A 25,861-nucleotide genomic window follows, 5' to 3' on the forward strand; every position below is an offset into this window, starting at 1 on the left:
ATCGTTTGTTTTGTTTTGATTCGTAAATTCGTCATGTTGCAAGCAGCAAAACCAAGGTGTCCGTATATTACAGGTTTGAAACACCGTTTATGAACGGTGTTGGGCAAAGCGACACGGCAACGACGTTTGATAACGGTGCTTTTCTGGTTTTTCTTATCAAAAAGCGCTGTGTTGTTAATTAATTATTACAAACGGTTATCCACTATTATTTCTCGATGAACACTCATTGCGATGTCAGCATATAGGCTAAGATTTTCAGGAAATTGGGCTTATTAATATTTTTCTTGAAGGGCCTTATGCTGTGTCATCATACAGAAAACATCGCATGATCATAATTTTGAACTTGTATGCAAAGTGGCATAAAAGTCTACTTGTATAGAATTTAAGTTCGACAGATAAAATTAATTCACTAGTAAAATTCATAAATTCAGTTAATTAATTAATTAACTAATACCGAATTCGTTTTTTCATCTAACTCATTTCGATTAGTGCGAAATAATAAGCAGGAACTCATGTCAATGCTTAACAATGGTAGACACCAAAGATGAGATAAATGCGTCCTGTTGTCTGGTATTTTCCATGGTCTATTTAGTAATTAGTTCTTAGTTGTTAAAAATATTTATAAATTAATAAACAATCTAAATTTGATTATTTCGGCATCAACTTTTCAAAAAGCTTTAAACAAAAATGTAAACTATTTAGCGTTAAACAAAAATTAGCAACTATTTAGGTTAGATGTCCGGTAAAATCGTTAAAATTAAAGCTCGTCAGTTGTACAAGATGTATTTAGCACTATTGTAGGTAATAAGACTATTACAAATGTTTTATAAAGTTTTTGTCCTTCCGATGTTGGGCTCAAAAAACAAGATTTTTTTAAACAGGCAAAAAAAGTGTTTTAAGCGTCTGACTTAAACTTTAATCAAATCTATGTTTTTGCTTTTCATACACACGTTATTATTTTTCATGCGAAAACCTACCATAAAAGACACAAAATCGAAAGAATTTTTTTCCGCTTTTTGGAACGCTTTTGTTTCCTACTAGAAGCGTTAACATTCATTTTCGAGTTCTTTAGGCTGTAGAGTCCACAACCAATCTATTTTATATAAAAGCTTTTAGTCATGTCCAACAATTGTTTTTGCCTTCCGATTTTGAAAACCAATTTGAAAAGGGGGGTAGGGGGTTACAAGAACTTTAAATATAAATTCAAAAACTTTTTCAAATTCTGCTGGGGTGTGGTGCTGGTGTCCAAACTGAATTTCCCTCTATTTCATTATAATAAATTCACTGTAATTCCTTCGAGATAGATTTGCATTACCCTGCTGTGCAACCTACGAGTATGAAACATAAACCTACAATGATCGAATTTGGTAAGGCTACTTTCAATGTCAATTTACAGTTTTATTTACAAAAATTTATTTATTTAATTTCGATCTACGCATGTAGCTTTGCGCCATATTTCTCCCAATTTCTCAGCATAGTAATGTTGGCGAAACCCCATTCCCACCGTTGGGTCTTCTTGCGATGGTCACATCGGGAAACAGTTACCTTTTTGCCAACCAGATCGAGACACTGATTCCGAACTGGTTTGCCGTGCCGAATCAAATGATTATCCTGGAAATACAAACATTGTGAAATATCGTAGAAGTTTTAAAAAACTCTTCAAACTCATACTAAGTCATACTGCCAGAGCTGGTTTCCCTGGGATTCATGGCAATTGAACAGGATAACCTCTGACTCATCCTCAGAGGCATCTAAGCATTTCTCAACACTGGCCACCCGAATATCGCGATAGTGGGTCAACGTGAAGAACTGATTGTTTTGCGGATGGGTTTTGTTGTCCGCGCAACCGAATACTCCGATCGGCTGCTTAGCTTTATGATTCAAGGAATCAAGGCATAACCTAGGATTGGCTATACTGTGAATTCGACCCGAAGCAAAGGGTAACGGGTCCCGCAAAGGATACCGCAGCAATAGATCAGGGGCAACTACTTCTAGAAACCATTTGAAAGGTTTACACTGCAGTTTTTCCCTCAATGCTTTCTGTTCGGTAAGGTCTCCCGCATCGATTTTGTCAAATTGAGGATTCCTATCGTACAGGAACTGTTTGTACTCGTCCATCCAAACCTCTGCCACTCGTTTGAAGTTTCTTGTCACAAAATTTACGCCTCTTGGGTTTGGAAATGGTGAATGGCCACGGTACACATGCCCAACACGGGAGCACGGAGCATCCACCATTCGGCCTCCACATTGCCATATTTTGAAACTCAATTCATACTGTTCACCTCCCCAAATATCGAGGCCTTCATCGTAACCGCCAAGCTCCCAGAAAAACTTGGCGCTAATTGCAAATAGACCCCCAGCCATAACAGGACTTTCGAACGGTTCGGTAGGATCGCTTGCGTCGCCCGGTCTTAACGGTAAACGTTTGTAATAAAACTTCCAATCGAATGCACCACGCTTGCCTTCATCCTGGGAACGATATTCAAAAGTTTCGTGCGAGATTACGTCAATGAACGGACACACTACCGTCCTGTAGTCTTGAGCGATTGGTTCTAAAAGAGTGAAGTTGGTTTTAAAATTAGTATAAAATATAATTCGATCAGATTAGTCACCGATCAAAGGTGGTAGCCAGTTCACATTAACCTCGGTATGTGAATCAAGAACGATCAGTACATCTCCGCTTGCAACATTGGCTCCTTCCAACCTGGCGGTAATCAACCCCGACCGCTCCGGAAGGTCAATTAGTTTGACCTTCGGGGCAAGTTCACTTTCTACGAAATTACGTAGTGGTTTCCAGAGGAAATTTTTGGTGCTATGGTCGTTGATCAGTATGATTTCTTTGAGCAAATGCTCTGGAGATCGATTCAATACACTGTAAATGGTTCGTAACAATGTGCTCCAATGCTCGTTGTAGAATATAATGATCACACTGACATTCGGTAAATCCTGCAGGTAGCGTTTCTGTCGGCACCTGAAAACGTGTGATTGATAAAATAAAGTCACGCGACTCAGGCTGCCACCTGTGCGATACAAACGAACTCACTGAGGATGTCGAATGTCGGGTATCGATCGGTCTATAGCGATCTTATCACTGATTACAGCTGAATAGCCATTCTCTTTGTACAGCTTCTTGTTCAGTTTGACATCTTCGGGTCGCTGCAATCTGACCGGTTTGCCGTGCTCACCCGGCCCTTCTCGTTCGGTTTCGTACTCGATAAACGCATAGTCATGCCAGTCTACCCGTATGCCGTCGATGTTCCGAGGACCGCCGTCGAAAAATGGCACATCACTCGCGTACCGGTAGAGAAGTGACTTTTTGAAATTCGATAGGCTCTGGTACTTGTGGATGATGAGCAGCACGGTGATGATCATGCACGAAACCACGAACAGAACCTTCAGTGCCCATGCGTTGATGGTGGCTTTGCGAATCTGGAATGGAAGATGTGTGTACGTTTGAAAATTTGCATACGAGCTGGGTATCAATTGTGCTTATGTAAAGGGTCTTGAAGATAGTACACTGACTTTTTTTTACCGTGGGGTTCCCTATAGCAAACAAATAAAAATAATGTTGTTGCAAAAACTCGAAAAGAAGTAACGTTTTGCTTCACTGTGTAATCTTATATTCGCGTCAAAACCTTTTTATTAAAGTCGTATTAATTTATCTAAAAAACGTATAAAATATAATAAAGGTCAACATAATTTGCGAAAAAGTTAAAAATGGAATCAGAAAAACAGCACAAAAACGATATCAATGTACGGATGTATAACTAAATGATGTCCATACAAGTAATCAAAAAATGATTAGAAAAAAAAGAATGAGAAAAATGAAAACATTTTGAGTTGGATCTTCTAAGTGCTTCTGCTCTACTCAGCAATCAGTTGATTGAATGAAATCAATTGTACGTGTCGGTTATAAATTTAAACTAACATGATAGGAATAACTATAAACGTAACAATTCCATTCGAGAGTAGTTTAAAGCAGTTTCACGGTGCGCGGCTTGTTAGTACGATATTAATCAGTAAACAATGATACGTACATTGAAAAATCATATGCAATCGGATGACATCATTTTGAAACTGTATATGCATCTGTGACAAGTACCTTAGAGACACCCGAGAAGATGTTCTAACGATTAAATGCTATCCACTCTTAGTGATGACCTTGGCCTTCCTCGCCTCGATCATCATTGCCAACAGTATCGAAGATGGGGGAGATAATCGTGGTGGGCATCATGTTATTAACTACCTGTTCGCGTCACTCCGTTTTTCTTTGGCTGTTAGCTTGGGCTCGTGGCATTAAATGTGCTTTGATAACATTCTTTTTTTGCTGATTGAAACGGTGTTTGGGCTTCTACGTTTGAGTGCATATTTTATTTAGCTTTTCCCTGTGTGATTTCTAATGTATTACCAGCAGGCAAATGCCAATATGCTTCTGGTTTACGATTGTTCAAGTCATGTTCTGTCAGTTTCATTTACTGTGTCGGGTTCTCTATTTACAAACTGATGTGACGTTGCGTCATAAATCTCTTGTAAGCAAGGCAGATGATGCTTGGAAAAATATTAAATAATAACTGTTCTGCCCCGGGGCTGTGTGGTTCACAACGGTGCCACAGACCATGGCATTGGGGCATAAGAATCGATTTCAGAGCAGAGCTCTTACGAAAAATTTTTTAATCAGCAATCTTTATGCTATTAGACCAAACCTCGTGTTTTTAGTCTTGACCTTGAAATGCGGTCAAACGTATATTAATATTGTTTGAAACGGTGGTTCTACAATTGATGAAAGGACGGTAGGGGAAAGTAAAGAAAAGTTTTTTGAAATGGTGGGGAAAGAGTAGAAAGGTGAGAGAGGGGGTTATTGGTAGCTACGCTTAACAAGTTGTCGTTGTGACTTTTGTCCAACGTTGGAAGGTGCATGGGTCGAACCAAGCTATAATCTGAGATTATAACCGGATTCGAACCCACAACATCCGGCAGGGTCGGGAGTCAAGCGCCTGTAATTTATATCTTTGTACTTTCACTTTTCTTTGTACTGTTAAAATTTATTCCTTTGTACTTATTTAGGCTGTCGGAGAAACATTGCGATGTCCCTAATTGGCAGTCACTGTTCCAACATTTCCCCGATTTTTGAAAGAAGAAACCTCAAATGGTAATAAAATGCTGTTGGCATGCCGGCTGACATTATATTATCACTTTAGTACTCTAAATAACATCAGTATACAAAAACCCAAGAATAGGCTGAACATAAACATAAGTGTTTTGTTTAGTGTAATAACTATCCAATTCCATCGCTAAGCTCCTGTATGGATGTAAGCTTCTCTGAAAAAGCGCAGCTAAAACGAAACGGAGAATATTTTACGCACTGCAACGTCTACCTCATTAAACATGACCTCACGTTTTGTCGTTAAAAACTCATATACTTCCTTACACTAATGGAAGCATCTTTGAAACATGTTTCTCAATTAAGCGTGGCTGATAGTTATTTGTAGGACCAGAAATGTTTCTTCTATCAGTTACACCCAGAATGCGATGATACTTTCAGCGGCTTATGGTTGCTCTAATTACCTGCTACGAACCGTAAACATAAAGGTTGTTTAGTGCTAATCTACATATTATAGTACAATGTCACTATTGAATTGTTTTATTGTAATGTCGTTTTTAATGAATCACCCTGTCCCAGATTAAATTTTTCATTTAAAGAAATGAAGGGTATACGTCCACATGGGATGCGAGAGTGTTATTGTTTCAAAATTTTTCACGTAACTTTTATCGCTACATAAAGCCAATATTCAATAACTGGCACCCAACATTTGCTTAAGACCCCACCTTAAAAAGTGCTCTTTTTATCAGGATTATTAGCATTCGTTCCTAAAATTGGAATAGTCTTCAAATATCTTCACTGCTTGAAATCTGTATTGTGCTTGAACATGTAAGTAATTAAGAAGCCAGAAAACTACATATGCAAATGGTTGACACATTAGATGCTTGAAATTAAAGAAAAACTTTTGTCGTAGGACTACGTCTTTGATTTCTATATTGGGTTACACTTTAGAAAAACGAAAAAGGAACATGTAACGAAAAGTGGTTATGGTTTGCTCGCTTATAACTCAGTCATTCCTCAATAGATTCTTGTGATATTGGTATCAATCAATTGGAAATTTTTCTAAGAATCCATTACAATACAGTAGATTACATGTTTCTCAAACAAACTTTTAAATACATATTTGAAAAATGTTAGGCACAGTCAGTCGGAATAAGTAGTGCTGATTTGCCGAAGCGATAATGATGTTTGTATACATTTGCATTTACACTCATTCTTGTTTTTACACTTGCATTTAATGGTTCTCGTTACATTTTCATTTTCATAAAAATGTGACAAAGCCTACTGCATCCGTAGTCCTACGTGAGCCCCTCGTTCGTGCCCCTAGGTACAGACCTTCGTACTTTTTACGATTGAATTCCACTGTTAATTTTATTCACGACAGATACGTCTTCCACCTACGACTTGCAGGCCTCATCGATATCTGTTTTCGAAAACGGATGCAGTATTGAAGGAAAGGATAAGAGCTTTCTCGGAACAAATTCAGAAGCCTAAACGAATTGATGAGCAAAAAGGGGGGTTCGAATTACTGAAAGACGACGAAAATGTAGAAATAATTCTTAAACCGTTTGTTGCTGATGAAACATTTTACGGTGAAAGAATTCGACTATCGACAACAACAAAAATGCCAAGGAATTATTTGCTCCTGGCACTGAAATCATACGTGTTTCTGATAAAGCTGCGTTGAACGGAACGGACATTATGATTAGATATGCGGAAGAAAATGGGTCTCATTGCGAGAAATGCGCACAGGAACACCACCATCAGGAATACCAGGAAGTTAGTCAGATCTTGATTCAGTTTTAATTTACTTGTTTATTGTGTTTTGTTTCTTTGTTTCGCATTCCATGCAATAAAAACATAACTAAAATTCTAACGTTTTAGTATATTATTACTTTGAAACAATTCTAAAAATCTCATACATATTAAAACCCAAACAGTACAGGCTAAAATTTTAACTTCCAATACAAAAAATTGTGATGAAATCATATTTCGACTCCCCGTCCTAACAAAAGATTAAAAGATTTTGAATAAAAGAAAATAATATCGAACAAAACTGTAATTAAATAAAAATCGGCATGCTAGAAAAAATACTTTGAGGTAGATTTACTGGTAAAGGATGCAGTACCGTTACGAATTTATCACGGATATTAAAAATCGCAAACTGTTGAAGCTTTTCATTACGGCATATTATAAAGATTTTGTTGCAGTAAAGAATAAAGGTAGTCGTCACATAGAACGACTGCTGTGTACGGGATGAGTCTGACGAGTTTAAACATCAAGTTTGACATTAAATTAACATATATATTCAATTTCATTATTCTCATTATATCATGTTACTTGTATTCGAAATTCTTTTTGGCCACGTTTACTCAAAAATCATCAGCAAAACCGGGAATACCATTTAATTTTTGGAGTTGTTTTTTGTGTAACTTTGAGGATCACACGTAGAAATTCACATACATTTTTTTTCAAATTCCAGAAAACACGAAATACTATAATTTTTGTCGTAATATCCCTTGTTTTTTACTTCCATGTTTATGAAACTGGTTTTTCTGAATTTTAGACAGAATAAATAGCAAATATCTCTCTCACTCTCCTAGACAGATGTTTCGTCGGTTTCGCCAAGAATAATTTCATTCCCATAGCAAACACAAGAAAAAGGGAAGCGTCCGGATTCCAGGTTCTATTCCGTCATTTATGATCTTTATAACGAATTACGATACAGGGCAATCCAGTCCAGTAGCAATGACTAAATAATAAATCCGAATTTACTGACGGCTCATCATAGAAGATCATAAAAGAAGTGGTTAGCTCGTGGGTTTGCTCGAATAAAATAAATAAAAATATAGCACGGCTCACACCATTGACCGAATCATCCAACCATGCCACGGACTTAAAATACAATATATACAAGACAATACGTGAGATGTGCTTGCTTATAACCGAACCACCTTTTTTCTGTTAGTTTGAAGCGACAGTTTTATTTCCGCACAGAAATTAGGATCTGGTTTAAAACTGGTTTCGTAAAAGCACTCGTATGGACGTTTCGCATTTGATATCAGCCAAAAAGAAAATAACGTTTCTGTTCCTATAACCGGAGATGTGGGTCACATCAACAGCTAATTGGAATGTTATCTTTGAAACCCTAGAGCATGACTTATCTCACGCTGTAATCACTTCCACTATTGACAGATAGCAATGCTCAGCTACACACCTTTCGATAAGCAGAGTGCTTAATTTGTCTAAACGCTCGCTGCACTTTCATTATTCGTAAAATATATTGGTCACAACTCGAACGATCAATAGTATTATTAATGAGCGTTGAGGCGCAACTCTACTCCGACTCCCACAATCATCAGCCAACTCGTGATAACACTTTGCAGAAGCACAAACTTAACAGCCCGCGCAACGTAAGCTAAGCTGATCGAAAGGAGGAATCTCGACACATGTGCACGCCCGGCGGCCGTTTGATAAAGACTAGCCGGTGCTTGCCGAATTCTGCCGCTGTGGACTTTAGAAGTGGCTCGCGACAGCAGGGTCATCCAATGATGCCGAAACTTGATCTTTGCTCAGTGAGTAAGCTTGTGGTTTCGGTGTTTCATTTTTATGTTGATCATAATCATGAAGCCATAAAATGGAGCATTACTAACGGGGCTCTGATGGGCATATATTGACTTTACAAAGATGAGTAGCGTGCACACTTATTTATGTTTAGAGATGTTTGATAATACTCAGGCCTGTATCAATAAGACATAAGAGATACGATTGTTCAGTGAAGCGTGCTGCGAAAATGAATCGGCATTTAAGAGTAGACCTTTTCGTTTCGCCAAAATTTAAACATTGCTGATTGGCCGAAGAGGAAGAGCATGAGAATTACTGCGAGTTGCATATCAAGGCAAGGCTTCGAACGAGATATGCGCTTTTCCACACTCGTGTGGACCCGTTTTGTGAAAGGTCGTTTTTGTTTATTTTTCCTTTATTGTGGGGCTTATTTATAAACAATGCTTGGATCATTTCATTCACTGTTAGCCTCTGAGGTAATGCTGTAATAAACGAAAGCCTTTCAAAGTTTTTGTGGTACGGTTTGAACCGAACATAGATTTTTGTCGATCGAAAACGTGTTATCAAAGTTGTTTTCGAAAAGTTCAACTGCCGGAATTTCCATTAGAGTAGTTACCAGATGCTGTTAAACACTCGACTGGATGCTGGACGCTTTGCTATCGTTCATCAATTCCTTTGCGTTTAAGAAAGTTAGTAGGAATTGTTAGTTGCTGTGCTGACCTTAGTGAAAAATCCAAAGGTGATAAAAGAGTTAGTAAAATAGTTCAAAACGTAAGAATATATATCTAGTTTTTCTCGCAGTAGGGCAGTGATAGTACTGTGCACTTTCCAAAAACAAATGCGATTTAGTTAAATGTATAGCCAATTTAACACTCACCATTAGAACTAGTGTTGAATGTTTTCAACAAAGTATTTTACGATTTGAGGAAAAATCCTACAAATTTTGAAGACGCTTATTTCCAATTTGATCTACCAATTACTTACTTCTATATGTGGCGATTCCTATTTGGAGTTAGAAAGTTATTTTTTTGTTCACGATTAAAATCCAGCTCGGCGATCATTGTTCTGAACCGTTTTCATTGATGTTATTTTATCAATGCTAACGACAAGAATATGTTTGATAAAGCATCGTTAGTAGCAGAAAAACACAATTAATATAAGAAAACTGATAATATTCTGCCTCCGCCATAGTTGTAATCAGCTCGAGCATGGACCGGGTATGAACAATAAAGGAAACACATTATGAAACAGACCCAAATAGATGCTATGATATTTAGGAAGGTGCTATTTCTTTTGAAGTAGGACTACTTCTTTGATTTCTATATTGGGGTGCACTTCAGAAAAACGAAAAGGGAACATGTAACGAAAAGTGGTTATGGTTTACACGCTTATAACTCAGTCATCCCTCAATAGATTCTAGAGATATTGGTATCAATCGATTGGAAATTTTTCAAAAAATTCATTTCTACATAGTTTATTACATGTTTCCCTAACAGACATGTAATAATTAAGAAAATATTAGACGAACATTCATTAATTCAATATTTTCATTTTTTTCCCTCCCCACGTCAATGCTTCCCAAGCACAGATGACAGAAATATATACGAGATGAGCTATGGTTTAAGCTTCCTTTGATTGTATTTAGTTTACGCCTTGTAATAGAATCCGTTCGAAAATTGTTAGGCTTTAGCTGTTGCTGCTTGCTGCTTCTCCGGAATAAGACATCGAAGACATCCAAATTCACTGAGCGAGACGCCAACAAACCGAAGAAGCCATCGACTCGTCCGCCAGCGAACGATATGGTTTTCGCTGCTATCAATGCCCTGAATAATCAACGGATCTTCGCTGCAAGCCGTCTTCAAGTAAATCGCCGCCAGCCACAATTGTGACGTTTCAAGCTTGGTCACATTCGTGAAAATGGTTTTGAAATTAGGTAGCTGTCGAAAAGGTCGAAAAGCTGGTCCAAACAAAGAGAGCAGGCGCTTCCGATTCGTTCAAGGTTGATAAAACGGACGATAACAAATTAAATTTGCTAACTGCTGTAAAGGCGGCTCCGATTAAAGCTGTACTACTGGAGTAAATATGCGGCTGCCCCCGAACAAAAATCTACTAAGCCAATGGAATCCACAGCAAAGGCACCGAAAACCGCCAAAAGAAGTCGTTCCAGCGGAGAAGGTGGCACGAAAAAAGCTGCTGCCTAGATGTAAATTTCCTTGATTTGCATTACTAGTATCTGGTAGAAAACAATCAGTTCTTTTAAGAACTACTGAATAAGTGTACGAAGCAGTTAAATTGATTTTTCTCACATTTTTCCTCAATTTAAAATGAACATGACAAATTGGAAGTTTATCAAGTATGAACGTACGAGCCCGCCAGTAATGTTTAAACTATATTACATGGCAAAATCCTCTGAAAAGCAAACTGCGCCACTTCGTAATTCGAGACGAAGCGTTTAGTGAGAAAATCGAATTGCATCTTCATGTATATATTTGGCCCTAAAAAGGGCTAATTGTTGGATAGTTACAGAAACCTGACCAGATACATTTACTATGAGTATTTGTACTTTGGTGACTGTTTCGGTACGTTCCGAGACGGCGCGCGCATGGCAAACTCACCCGGCAGCCAGCCACACTCACTATAACTTGATATTATGCTTGACTGAGCCGTAGTCAACAAACGAAAGAAAATAGCGTAGCTCTCCTAGCGGCGTGGCTTCTTCTTCTTCCTATCGCTTTTTGCGGCCTTTCCACTGGTTGTCGGTGCCATGACATGAAGACGATGCTTGATCTACAGAAACTGGAAGCTTCAAACAACGTACAAAGTCACGCCTTATTTTCTTCTCTGCCATTCCCTTTTCTACGTGGATCAGCCTTTGTTACAAATTGCTGCCGTTTGCTCTGATATATAACCAACGGTAATCCGAGGAACCACATCATTTTCGCATGGGCATCGGTACCGAGAATAACGATCCAAAGCCAAAAAAAGTCGTTCCAAGGAGAATGCGGTCCGAAAAAAGCTGCTGCCAAGCAGTAAATTTCTTCGAATTGTATTATTAATATCTGGTAGAAAACAATCAGTTCTTTTAAGAACTACTGAATAAGTATATGAAGCAGTTGAATTGATTTTTCTCATGAATGATATTCCTCATTTAAAAATGCACATGACAAGTTGGCAGTTTATTTATCCAAGCTTTAACACGTACAGTAATTGGATGTTTAAACGGCATTACGACAAATATTGCGAACTCATGTTAAAAGCATCAGGTTATTGTAACTAGTGATGTCCGAAATTTTCAATTATTCGATTACCGATTAATCGGCAAGCGTTGTCTGCACTAATCGATTAATTCAACTATTCGTGCTAGTGGTATTCGATTAGAAATATTCGAATATTTTTTTCATTAATTCGATTAATCGAACGATTATGAACGATTAGCGGCCATTATTCGAGGATTATTCGCATTCATATTATTTCCTTTGAACTATTCGATTAATTCAACTACTCGTACTACCAGTATTCGATTAGAAATTATTCGAATATTTTTATAATTATTCGATTAGTTGAATTAATCGAACGATCAACGGACATCACTAATTGTAACAAATGAACAAACAGATGCAAGCATTCACAGTTTCATTTTGTTTTAATAAGTTGCCTTCTTTCCAGCAACTTTCCCACAACAGATCCATTATGGAGTCGAAAAGACCATTATAGTTTAGCCAAATTATTAAATATAAAAGTTCCACACCAATTTCCTACAGTTTCAATAAAAGCGCTCGTTAATGAGCAGAAAAAGTTATTGAATAATTGTCCTGTACTATAGCATACTTACTGAATACAACTGATCATATACCTACCTACATATGCAAAATTATGCCATTTCGTGATTCTTTCTGGAAAGCATGAAACGGAAAAGCCACATTACCTGGCAAAATTCTTTGAAAAGAAAACTGCGCCACTTCGTAATTCGAGGCAAAGCGTTTAGTGAGAAAATCGAATTGCATCTTCATTTATATATTAGGCCCTAAAAAGGGCTAATTGTATAGTTACAGAAGCCTGTCAAGACACATTTACTATAGGCCGGTATACTTTGGTACCTTCCGAGACGGCGCGCTTGGCAAACTCACCCGGCACAACCACACGCAACTGTGAGTGCACGTCTGCCATGCCCGTTGCCGTGCCATCCCTGTCGGCATTAAATGAAAGAAAATAGCGTTGCTCTCCTAGTGGCGTGGCTTCTTCTTCTTTTTCCTATCGCGCTTTGCGGCCTTTCCACTGGTTTTCGGTGGCATAAAGACGATGCTTCATATTAGGTTGCTCTGCAGAAACTGGTAGCTCTTCATTAAGGAACCACCGGACACCGGTTTTGTTCAAACAATGTACGGTTTCGTTGTACCGCCTTTCTTTCGTGTCTATGATTCTCTACCCTACGTTGATCCGCCTTTGTTACAACTTGCTGCCGTTTGCTCTGGTATATAATCAGAAGTAAGCCGGCGAACGGCATCATTTTCGCATTGGCATCGGTACGGTGCCGAACAGACAGCAGAGAGTTGCGATTGTATCTCCCTCACTGGACTCGGCAAGAACAAACTAGTAAAACGCAGCGCAGCGGCAGCAGCAGCAGCAGCAGCGGATCATTGTTTGGTGTAGAGTGCGCCGAACGCGTTGGTTGCCGGAGCATCGATCTATTATCAGCTATATTAGAACCAAATAGTTGCGGGAGCGGAAGAGCTTGAATCAATGGAAAATGCTCTGTCCGGTAACCATTGTCACCTGGGAGGTGTTGTTTCAAACATTCAAGCCATTCTGCTGGCCGGATTTTCAACCACATAATTTACCACAACCCGTCCTTTTTAGGACGAACGAATTTGTTTATGAAGAGATGAAAATTTTCTGTATACTAAATTTCTTTAATTAAATTTCCAAATGTCGCTGATTCTTTAAATCATGAAGAATTTCTTCTGATTTGATCTATAAAACGTTAAATATGTGGTGACTCGCGGTCTTCTAACTCATGACGTTGCTTTAATTTTATTTTTGCTAAAAATTTTTGCCTTCCCACGCCAATGCTTCCCTAACACGGATGACAGAAATATATAGGAGAAGAGCTATGGATTAAATTCCCTTTGAATCAAAGGGATCAAAGTTTGATTGTATTTAATTTACGCTCTATAGAATCCGCTCGAAAATCGTTGAGCTTCAGCTGTTGCTACTTCCCCGGAATAAGGCAACGAAGACATCCAAATTCACTAAGCGAGACGCCAATAAACCGAAGAGTCAACGGATCTTCGTTGCAAGCCGTCTAGAAGTATATCGCCGCCAGCTACAATTGTGACGTTTCAAAGTTGGACACATTCGTGAAAAAGGCTTTGAAGTTAGTTTTCAACAAGAGAAAGCTGGTCCAAACAAAGAACTGGCGCTTCCGGTTCGTTCGCCTTCCAAACTTGCTAGCGAGAAGCAAGATTACTAAGTCAATGAAGACCATAGCAAAGGCATCGAAAACTCCAAAGCCAAAACAAGTTCTAACGGAGAATGCGGTCCGAAAAAAGCTGCTGCCAAGCAGTAAATTTCTTCGATTCGTATTACTAACAGCTGGTAAAAAACAATCAGTTCTTTTAAGAACTACTGAATAAGTATATGAAGCAGTTGAATTGATTTTGCGAACGGCATCATTTTCGCGTTGTTTGAGTTACAAATAATAATGAGAGTTACGATTTTATCTCCCTTTCTGGACACGGCAAAGGTGGTAAAACTCGGCAGCAGCCGGTTATTGTTTGGTGTGGAGTGTAACTTACGCCGACCGTGTTGGATTCGAAACATCGATCTATTATTGTCAATTGCAAGGAAAATTGTCCAATTAATAAGTGTGCAATCGCTCATAAAAGTGCTATTTTAGCTTAAATCGTTTCGGTTTCTTCGGCGCACTTATTGCTTGGAAGATAACGAAAAAGTGCGCCGAAGATACCGAAACGATTTAATGCAAAATAGCACTTTTATGAGCGATATCGCACTTTGGATGGTACAATTTTACTTGCAATTGACAATAAGCTGCTATAATAGAATATTAAATAAGCTAGAAAACCCAAATTTTGGTCGCGGAAGCAGAACGGCTTAAATTGGTGGGAAATGCTCTGTCCGGTGTTACGATTGGGAGACGAATTGCTCTACATTCGTAGTCCTACTTCAAGCCTGCGCCCGTGCCACTAGGCATGGACCCTTATACTTTTTTATTGTTCTTTCTCTTTACAAGATTGTATGGTACGGTGAACACATACTAACTCATAAATTTCTCGTCATTCATGTTAAACGATGTCATGATTTAAGAAATAACAGATTCAAACGTTTCCTGAGTTGGCGCGGATTTGGCTTTTGTGTCCGGTTCATTCCGGTTTCGAAACTTGAACTTTTGTTTAAATTCGACAGATTTCACAGCCAGTACAGTACGTAAAGCAGCAGAGTACAAGACATTTGCGGAGCTAGTACTATGATCCAATGGACTCTAACAGCCTCTCCGGAATTCGTATATACGACGACTAGCTTGTTAGATCAGCGTCTCATCTCTGCCTATTAGGAGGCCTGATATACTTTATATAATTTTATTTATTTTACTAATTTGAAGAAAGGTTTCCCAATCAAATCACACAATGCCCTATTTCTTAAAACTTTTATTAGGAGCAGTTTTAAATTGTCTACCCTTCTCTTACTTTTGATCAGTCTACAAAAACAAATCTTGATTTCAATTTGGCGAAATTTAAGCAAGGTGGCCCTTATGTTTTATGTAATTTCAAGAGATTTCGTTTCAAAATCAAAATCTATTTTCCTAATTAATAACTACACGTTGCTTAAATTTGAAACAAACTTGCATACAAACACAAAACGTTGCAAACAAGTGACATAGACGTATTGATTCGATGTTTTCGATGTTTTCGTTATTCTTTTTCGTTGTTTGGTCTTATCATTTTCCTTAGCACACTCCGCAGTGTTTTGTTGTCATATCATCTGATAGTGCACTGACTGATGTTTGTGTTTAATTTGTCAAAGCGGTCGATTTCGCTGAACGTTTATTGTCGGCCTTTTTCGCACAATACAGTTTTTAATGGTGTTCAATTTTGGCAGCCATCATTAGCAAGCATTGTTTGCCAAAGATTCGTTCGTTGTTTGACTATGTCTGAAAATAAATCACCTTTGCTGGAACGGGCTCGCAACATAGTGCCTCACCTGGAGACGGATCGTCACAAAGGGCAGGCTGGACGCATCGGGATAGTTGGTGGATCACTTGAATATACCGGAGCACCTTACTTTGCGGCCATCAGTGCGTTGAAGGTTGGAGCCGATCTGGTGCACGTATTCTGCCCGCAAGCTGCTGCTCAAGTTATTAAATCTTATAGTCCAGAATTGATTGTGCATCCTCTCTTGGATTGTAACAATGCCATCATTCAGATTGAGCCATGGCTAGAACGGTTGCATGTTCTAGTGATAGGACCAGGATTGGGACGGGATCGATTAGTACTGCAAACGGTTTCCGAGTTGATAAAAATCTGTCGACAATTGCAGAAGCCGCTTATTATCGATGCGGATGGACTATATCTGATCACGCATGACATCAGTTTGGTGAAAGATTATTACGGAGTCATTCTCACACCGAACGCTATCGAATTCTGCCGATTATTTGGAAACGACCGGGATCGAATCATGGAAATGATGGAAAAGCTCGGCCGAGGGGTGACGGTAATCGAAAAAGGCCTAAACGATCGGATTTACGACTCATTGACACTGGAGAAATACGAATGCCCACAGGGTGGGTCGGGCCGTCGCTGTGGCGGACAGGGAGATCTGCTGGCGGGTTCACTGGCTACATTCTACTATTGGGCGTTGGAATCACGCCAGGAAATCAGCCCCGCAGTAGTAGCTTGTTTTGCCGCTAGTTTCCTGACCAAACACTGCAACAGCTATGCATTTGAAACCAAAGGGCGTAGCATGACCTGCAGTGATATGATCGAACAGATTAATAGGGTGTTTGAAGACAATTTTGAACGTAAAAAGGATTAGGAATAAATTATGAGCTTATTGGGATTTTTTATCGGTGGAATATTCTGTGTGGTCTAGTGTGTTTTGCCTAAAATCGTCTTTAATTAAAGTTGGAATGAATGTGGACGGGGGATAACCAGTTGTTAGGAGCTATAAGGAGCTTAAAATATCGGAATGATTTTAGAGGAATATGTGCGAGGGGTAAAGGTCAAAGAATGGTTTATATCTTGTATCCGATCAGGTCTTTATAAAGATGTATCCGGTCTAAAAGTATACCAACCAATTATTCAAATAAATAGTACTTGCTTTAACTAAATTCTATGTTAAAAACTTGTGTACATGTCTAACCATTATCTCAACTCCGCCTGCAAATCACGAATCTCTGTAGGAGCCGATGTCCGAACCAACCTGATACCGTGGACCAGGGCAAAGGGTCTAAAGCCCCTAAAAGGATGATGGTTGCAATAGCTGTTATTCATGGTCATTACGTGAGACTTAACGGATTAAATTTGATTAAATAAAAGTGAAATAAAAAAAATATTTTGCTTCAGTTTCAATATGTTTCAACATTGATGTGTTCTGCAAAGTTTTAGAGCATATTACTAAAAGATATTTTGCTGCAGACAGTAACATCTTTAGCGATGACCAGGGCTGGTTCGTTCACTTTTACTCAATTTTGATTCATTTGACAGTACCGTCTCAGCCGAGCAAAATTTGACAAAGTTATATATGGGACATTTGTAGAACCAGTTATTATCTACAATTTTGCTGAAAAATGTTTTACTGTATTTTTTGTATTTACGATGCTACCATGTTAGTACCTTATTAGTGACTAAATGAACGTTCATTTAGTTACTAATGACGTACTAGCATTGTAGCATCGTAACTACAACAGATAGATTATTAAACAGATAGAAGATTATGAAATTTCGTTAGAGAAATGAATAATAAAACTGCTACTCGCCGCCTTAATGCAGTAGCGTGCCAGTTCTTGCTTGAAAACATTCTATTCGACTTGCATGAAAACTTGTACGGCAGGGTCAGCTTTCTATGAAGCAAATTCCTTTTTGGGTTCATTTTAGTTTCACTTGAAATTGCCGCCCAACAGAAATTTATACTTAACTTATTGTCCCAGCTTTCCCTTCGAGTAAACGAATTTGGTGTTATTTTATAGATTACAAATGTTCAGAAAATTACGTTGGTACTAACCCACACACTTGTGTAGGTAAAAGCGTTTGCTTAAAAGACTATCTAAAATCGTTCATGTAACCTACAAAGGACAACATTTGTGCAACGTTAGCTTAAATGTTACACTTCGTATACCAATAATTTAAAACATTATAGGAAAAGTAAAAATTTTTGTGTTTCCTAAAAATTGTTACTGTAAAGAGTTATAGCTTTAAGTAATCAATTTTTTAACAGGTGCAATGGTGTTCTAATTAAAAAAGTATATTTCTTTGAAACTTTGATAAACATTCACAAGTCAGTTTAAAATAAAATTAAGAGAATTTCGTCTTGGTTGGACTACCTTTCAGCTTTGCGCAATGCCATTGCTGAAGAAATACACCGGTGTTAAACTGTGCAAAAAAGCACGCAAGTTTTTCAATTTTGTTGTATCGTTAACTTTATTCTCCATGTTCACCATAGTGAAAATAGCTTCAAGAATCTTGTACTGCTATAACTAAATTATTATTTAATCCTTTTCAATGTCATGCTTGAGTAGCTTTATTTTCCCAGGGCTTAAAAGCGCCAATCAATTTCCGAAAGAAAAACTTTTCTCTGCCATGACAAAATGTTCTGTCTGTTTTCCAGACGATTAGCTGCTATTGCCAACATCCGCTCGCTGTCCAATGAAAAATACATTTTTTGCATTTGGGTCCTTTTTTCCTTCGTCCACTTTCGTCCAACCAAGAGTCCTTCGATTTGAAAACAATTACCATCCGGCGCCATTCAATCTAATGCCCATAGGTAGATGACATCTTAATTACGACCCACGCCACCTTTTACCGGACAGTTGGCAAATCACAGCCTACAGTTTTTTCGCGAATCGTTATTGCCCTTCTCGTGCCCGTCTCTTCCAGCGGATCGACATTGTGATAGAACCGGAGGTGTTTCTGGTAACTTTTCGCGTAGTAAAAAGTCTGCGGGCAGTGCGGACAGCGTAACTTCCGCACACAGTTGTGAATCCTTCCGCGGCCGTTTTCACTTTTCAGCATAAACACTTTATCGCATTGGTCGCACTTGTAGGAGTCCCGCGCCCGGTGTTCCTCGGCGTGATGGCTGATGGCATGCTGCAGGAATTCGGCGCAGTTTTCCTTCGGCATAAGGCAGATGCGACAGGTGTGCCTTACGGAAGCCAACTCTTTCTGGTAGATACCAATCAGCTTTTCGTCCAAACACTGGAAGCACATTTTGCTGTATCGTTGGTGGTGCTGTAAATGTACATTTCGTTGGAAGAAATGTTTTTCGCAAATTTTGCAGTAGTATTTCGAGCGAACCATTTTGTTGCATTGCAGCTCAAAAGAGTTGATCGGATTATTAAGGTGACGTCCATTGAGGAGTGAGCTTGAACCATAATCACTGTCAGCTGCTTGATCCTCCATTTCATATGAATGTGCCATCCAAGGTGGTTCCGGCCATGAGGCACTTTCGAGAAAAAGTGGCGTAACAAGTCCATACTGTTCGAGGCCGATTTGATCCACCGATACGGGGCCAGCGTTTTGGTCAAACAATTGATCGATGCTGACTACGGGAGGTTCAGATGATGATTCAACTTCTTCTTTTGGCAAAAGTGGTGATTTGTATGAGCTGCTGTCTCTAAGGGTTTTCACTAGTTCGTCATTTGCTTTCATGCATTTGTGACGAAATTTTAAACATTGCTCGAAATCGGTACAACATTTTACGCAGATTTTGTAGTCTACGTTGTCGGCAGTTGACAACTGGAAAAAGTGGTAAAAATAATGGATTACAGATACTACAATTTGTTAAGATTATTTAAATTGATTAACAGGCATCCGATTTTCTTGGACATGGCTTATGTAAAATAATATAAATTTTGAACCAAGCATCGTAGAGCAAAATTAGTCACCGCGCGCTAAATTTTCAACACATATTTAATTGGCAAGCTTTAATATATTTTGCGGAATTAAGAATAATAAAATATCTCGGTAAACACAAGTATCAGTTGCCACATTTTTCAGTACATTCAGGGTACGTGACGCTTCGTGAGTCGTGACGATTACGAATTTTAACCGAGTGACTCGAATAAACCAGAATCGAAAAAACAAAACAAGAAATTTCGCGGTTTCAGGCAGCAGCGAGCGTCGGCCTAACAATCCTTTCCTTCATCGGTCGTGGCCGGCATCGTTATTGATCAGACAATAAGTAAGCACCGGTTATTTGATGGTTTGCAATTTTCCATAAGTATCTTTAAGGAATCCGTAGATTGGAGAAGATGACACTATTGGTAATTAGTATTTCGTCTTCGATTTTCATAATGATCCTCGCCAATTTTCTTAGTGCTCTAGAGAAGTATGACGTGGTACTTTAAATTTTTTGTTGGCTGAGAAATCTGTTCTGCATTTACGTGGAAAAAACCTGTGTTCTACGAAGATTGGCTTAAAGGTTAGAAGTTTTTGGTAAAGGTGAGGCTCCAGAAAATTGGAGCATTTCGATTGAAGCTTTCTAGAAAATTTTATAATCTCAAATTAAAAAAAAATGGTTTCGTTTGTACGTCTATAAACTAGGCCGGTGAAGTGAGTTGAATCAGATCACAATGTACAATAATATATTGGATCACTGTGACTAAATATGTGTAACGAATGTAAAGAACGATTATAACGAGACAGTCTATGATCCTAGGATTAGTTGATTTCGAACATAACACGTCGAAAATTTATCACACATGTAATCAATGTTGTAATAATAAAATTCATACGTGCTGCATTAAAAATTTGAAAATCTCTTTTGACATTAGGAAATCATAATCAACATACTCACCTCAATGGTCGTTAGTAACCGGACGTTTTCAATCACCGTTGCCGCATCCTTGTGCAGACCAAACAGCAGGAAAAGTTGTCCGCTGCCTGATAGACAGAAGCGACAAATTTCACTCAAGTTGAGGGTGCTTCGTTCCATTGCTTATTGTGTGAAAAACAGTTTTGTAATTTTAATCATTTGAAACCTACATTGAAGTGAGTTGTAATACTGAAGTTTACGTGGAAAGTTTACGATACGGGAGTTATAAATATACTTACAAGGATACCAAGCTCCGAACAGTTATGAGTTTAGTTACCTGGGTAGTTGCAAATCGATTACAGAGTTGCTTCCAACGGAACAGATAATTATATGTGCAGGTCAAGTATGAAATAACTACTGATCCAACAGTTTTTCTCTGCGCACGACTTCGAACGTGTGCACCGGATGGTGGGTAAAATATTTAAAAATAAATTTTGTACTATCTTGAATATTTATTTTTGGCTGGCTCGTGTCGTCGTGGGATTATTTTATTTTGTGAGCAAAAGGAGATAAGTATGCGTTTTATTAATTTTTTTCATTTCTGAAAGAGCTTGTTCTCTAAAAAGTAATTTGTTTACGGCTGGCAGATATGATTCGTATTTGGTCTAATTTGTAAGTTCTATTCAATAACGAAATAAATAAAAGAATACCTTAATGTTTTCGCTGATCCATTTGGAATGATATGGACGAATGTGTCTTGATTGCCTTCATTTCACCTTCACATAGGGGCTGTAATATTCTCACACAAAACCTTATCCTTCTTTTCACTGATAACAACTGTGCGAGCCAAAGGACAAATAGACATGTGATAAAGCGTGAAACTTTGCTATGACATTTATTGATGTGCTTTGTACCGTGTTTTTTCCAATTTGTAATGTATGGATAGGATTCCGTTTCTTAGCCATCATGCAGGATCGGGGAAAAAGCTCGACAAGAATGACGCTCGGTAAGGATGGATTACCTTCGTTAGATGAGCTCGTTTTCCGTTATTCGTTATCCATTGAATTGGAACATGCTGGCTATACAGTTGACGAACACGACAATGTGCAAAAATTCTGCTAACAAACATGCATGTTGAGCATAGCAAGTACTACGTTAGTGCTGAGCTAGCTGAATGAGAATTATAGATGAGATTATATCCCTTTTGTATTGATGAAAAAATCGAATGAAACAACTCTTAAATATTTAGGCAAACAATAGTTAACAGTTAACTGTAGCAGTCTCCTCCAGCCGATATTCGTACATACGACAACTGGCTTGGTAGACCAGGAAGGCATATTGATAGGGTCTGTAGGATGAATTTCCAAAAATGTGAATTCCTCAAAGTACTTTGTTTTTTTTCAGTATTTGCGTTATCATATTCAATTTTCAATATGCATAACTACTCTGCAACTATGACTTTCACACGTATGTACTTAATAGCGTTCGATAGCACTCCGCACTCGTCGTCGGAATCATCCTAGTATTTACAGTTGAACCCATCAGAGAAAGCTTTTGGCAACACCAGAGTGGCACCTTGTGGCAAGTTGGCGTTCCCCAGAGTGACAAATATCTTCAGGCTGAAGTGTCAATTGTCGCTCAACATTGTTTGCCTTAATGTTCAACCCAACTCGACAATCGTACGATCGTGTTTAAGTGGAAAGCAATGAAGCAGATGATTGTGTGAGATTTTCCAAACGGAAAAGATAAATATCATCGTCGAGTTCGGAGGAATTGTGAGGGTGAGTTGGCCACCATCCGAGTTTGCTAGTTCGAGTTTCTGTCAAACCCGAACGTAGAGCAATATTTCCTGGCAAACGCAGACATAAATCAGTCTAAGCCCTGCAGTCGGGCCCTGCAACGAGAATTATTTGTCGTCTGGGTATGTGCTGTCTTTTTGAGAAAGTTTGAACGAAAATATTTTAAATTAAGTTTTCGGTTCCTTAACGATGTCGTTTGTTAAAGTTGTTACGCTAGGAACCCCATTTAGATGTTAAGGTTGAATTATATTTTATTACTTTGAGATAAAGTGAAGTTATTTCATCAACTTATGTTTATAGCTTTTACGCAACAAAAATCAATAATATGCCAATAAGAATATAGAATTCAGCAAAAAATAACTTAATTGATTACTTTGCCGAACGTACAGCGTTCAATATGCAAAGTACGTTTATTTATTACCAATATGTTCCGATGTGCTGTGCTACCGGAACGGGTCCCAGATGGAACATCAGGCATCGGTTAACATCACCAGCCGAATGAGGATAAAACTCATTCGAATTCATGCCTCTATCATGTACGAATAAAATAAGGCCAGCACAGAATAACAGAAATGATCGATTTGTCCAGTACCCGGAGCCTTGGACAGAGAAAATCAATCATTTTGAATATCACAGAAACAGCTGTTAAATGTACATGCGATATGTGATTAATTACTCAAGCGGCTGAGCAAGCTTATTGTTGTCGCATGGTCCTTTTTGAGATCGATTGGAATTCATTTTGATTTAAATGTGGCAATTAAATACTTTTTACTCAATCAACAGCTAGCAAGTTCGAGTGTACTGAAACTCAATTGATTTCTGTCAGCAAGTGGTGAACTTCCCGTTAAAATATTGATTAAAACCAATATTGATTGTTGTTACTCCAGGCGCAAAAAGGACGATATGAATGCACTTTTACAGTTCAATTTTTTTGCGAAATGCACCATAAAACTTATTGAAAAGTCAGAAAAAGGTTACTCTTTTATCTATTGAACAAAAAGCGCTGTTGTTAATTTGCTTGTTTGTTTACCTTTTGAGTGAGCTTTGCGTGCTAGCTGTAAAGTTTGGTTTGGTTGGTAAAAATGAAAACGGCAAGAATTTTACTGCAAATGAGCAGTTCCTTGAACTAAGATGTGTTACGATTAAAATTCGGTCAAACGAGATTATTATTTAAAAAAAATTATGTTTTTCTTGGTGAAATTTAATAAAAGTATAAATAAAAGAAAACTGTTTTAACCCAAATATGGACCAAATCCGAATTGCCATCAGATTCTGTATAGTTGTCTCAAACTGCAACTCGCTTTAGTCTTTATCACGTTCTATTTGGCGACGGTTCAACATCTCTTTATATAGATTTGGCGTGTTGGGAGGGTTTTGTGCTTGGGCAACATCTGAACTGGGTTGGCGACACATCATGTCCTATGTTCAGTAATAGTAGGTTACTAAATCCGGCCAAAACAGTATGAAAACATCGTGTTACTTTAGAAAAGGTAGCAGACACTCGTCCACGTAGATTTCCGGGTTGACGATCCCGGTTGCATTGGAAAAGTCCTTTTTCAAGCCACAGGTACAGATAGCGTGAAATATTTTTTAGCGAAATACGGCAGTCTGCCGCCTTGATAATATCTACCACCTTTCCCCTTCCAGTTGTCTTACGAAACTCCTGTCCGGAAAGCTGTTTGAAGTCTGCACGCAATCGAACTTCATCAGGATCGTCTTGTGCAACTTCCGGGATCGTGTTTTAGCCGATCTTGTTTTGTCGCACGTCGTGATTTGTAGTCACTATTTCACAGCTAGTGCCTATGGAAGGTATCGATGCAGCAAGTAAATGATGAAGTGATAATTTAAAAGAAAACTTCATTATTTAAATAACTTTTTTATAATAGCTTTTGTTACACACTAAATTAGAATCGCCCCAATATCAATTGAGGAGCTACTCTAATCACCATTAGCACCAAATAAATTCATGTATTCAAGCTATGAAGTGCTTGAATCCAGTAGTACAAGGCGGCATCATTCGTATTCGGCATCACACTAGAGAAACCATAACCGTCAACATAAACATCAACAGTTGTGCAGATTCACAGCACTAACAAGGTAATAAATTTTTAGCGCAAACCCTTTTTAACATTTATGACTCGTTTTATTATACACAATAAATATAATATAGGTCTTACTGACCGCACAGTTGGTCCCGAGGCGCTATGCTGGTTTAACAAATCAGATGTCCTGAGTTCGAATTTCAGTTAAAAAAGTAGTCATAGTTGATTCGGTATAAGATCATGTTTCGAAAGCAAATTGTAACATCAGCATTTTGCTTGGTTTTACTTTTTTAATACAATACTCTTTTGTGCTGTATTTATAGGATAGCCGGTGTTTGAAAGCGCGTAGAGCCAAACTGTTCCGGGATAAAAATCTTCCGTATGCACACCGTAGAACCGCGAACGTGTGTTAAATGAGATTAGGCTTTTCCATTCTATACACCCATTTTCCCTGCATATGGGATCTGAGTGAATATTTTCTGTTTAGTATCAAAACATATGTGAAAGCAATGGGCCCTGTTGAATACATGCACACAAGCAAAAACGTGCTGCGCTCTTTCAAAGAAACGAGATTATTTTTTTGGTTACGATGTGTCGTTCAGCACCGGGATTCGATATAGGATTAGCAGCGAAAGCAGTAGGATTTAAAAGCTGAAAAAAGGTTAGGTTATAGGTTGAACCATCCAGCATCGATGTATGAGCCACAAGTTTTCAATTTTTTGTTCTGATGGAAGAAAGCAGTTTTCTGGTTTTGACCTCGAAAGTTTAAGAACTCTAAATAACCTATATGGAGTTTTGATTTAATCAAGCGTATTTTAACTGTCGCAACTTTTTCATCTAATATAATTGCGATTCAATGAAATCTTAATTCCATTGAAAATCAACCGTGAAAAGTTTTTATAGACCTGTCAAAAGAAGTAACTGATCCAAATTTCCCAAGAGAAAATTGAATTTGGCTCACCTTTCATAGGCAGTCTGTAGAACAGAAAAAAAACTTCCGTCGAAGTTTACCGAACAGTTCACTAACCCTGGCACAGAAGGCGCTTTATGTTGCTTTTATTCCACTTGCTCTGCCTAGCTAAAGCCAACTGGAGGCATCTAACAAGACCGCCGGACAGAAGACTCCCAATCGAGTGCAAATTGAAGCTTCCTTCTTATAGCGTTCCCAAACGGAGGTCGCATTATTTTCCGCAGAAAAATTTGTACGAGCAGCATCGAACGGCACAGCAGAAAATTGAATTACTAAAGTTTTAATTGACACCGAACGAAGACGGAGTGGAAACCGAGACCGATGTTTGTCCACCATCGATTCCGAGCTTGTCAAGATTCCGTGTACCTAACCTCCCGGCATCGATTCGAGAATGACAGTC

General features: G+C 38.4%; 3 protein-coding genes across 4 annotated transcripts; 1 reads left to right on the forward strand and 2 right to left on the reverse strand.

The window, feature by feature from the left end:
* Nucleotides 1–907: 907 nt before the first annotated feature.
* On the reverse strand, nt 908–8,557 carry LOC128734886 (N-acetylgalactosaminyltransferase 6-like). 2 transcript variants are annotated; one of them, XM_053829281.1, is made up of 5 exons: nt 8,319–8,557; nt 3,044–3,429; nt 2,613–2,971; nt 1,672–2,552; nt 908–1,611 (listed from the first exon to the last, which is right to left on the reverse strand). In XM_053829281.1, the coding sequence occupies exons 1-5, from the start codon at nt 8,367–8,369 to the stop codon at nt 1,432–1,434; spliced, it is 1,857 nt and encodes a 618-aa protein (XP_053685256.1). In that variant the 5' UTR covers nt 8,370–8,557; the 3' UTR covers nt 908–1,431. The 2 variants fall into 2 exon arrangements, with proteins under 2 accessions (XP_053685256.1, XP_053685257.1); XM_053829282.1 differs by lacking the exon at nt 8,319–8,557 and adding an exon at nt 4,038–4,134.
* Nucleotides 8,558–15,682: 7,125 nt separating this feature from the next.
* LOC128738767 (ATP-dependent (S)-NAD(P)H-hydrate dehydratase) lies at nt 15,683–17,004 on the forward strand. Its single transcript, XM_053834121.1, has one exon. The coding sequence runs from the start codon at nt 15,683–15,685 to the stop codon at nt 16,712–16,714; it is 1,032 nt and encodes a 343-aa protein (XP_053690096.1). The 3' UTR covers nt 16,715–17,004.
* Nucleotides 17,005–18,696: 1,692 nt separating this feature from the next.
* On the reverse strand, nt 18,697–20,830 carry LOC128738771 (zinc finger and SCAN domain-containing protein 26-like). The gene is made up of 2 exons (XM_053834130.1): nt 20,693–20,830; nt 18,697–19,632 (listed from the first exon to the last, which is right to left on the reverse strand). Exons 1-2 carry the CDS (start codon nt 20,828–20,830, stop codon nt 18,697–18,699), a joined length of 1,074 nt encoding a protein of 357 aa, XP_053690105.1.
* Between the last annotated feature and the right edge of the window lie 5,031 nt (nt 20,831–25,861).

Source organism: Sabethes cyaneus, chromosome 2 (genome assembly GCF_943734655.1).
Source record: "Sabethes cyaneus chromosome 2, idSabCyanKW18_F2, whole genome shotgun sequence".
Classification (NCBI taxonomy): Eukaryota; Metazoa; Arthropoda; class Insecta; order Diptera; family Culicidae; genus Sabethes; species Sabethes cyaneus.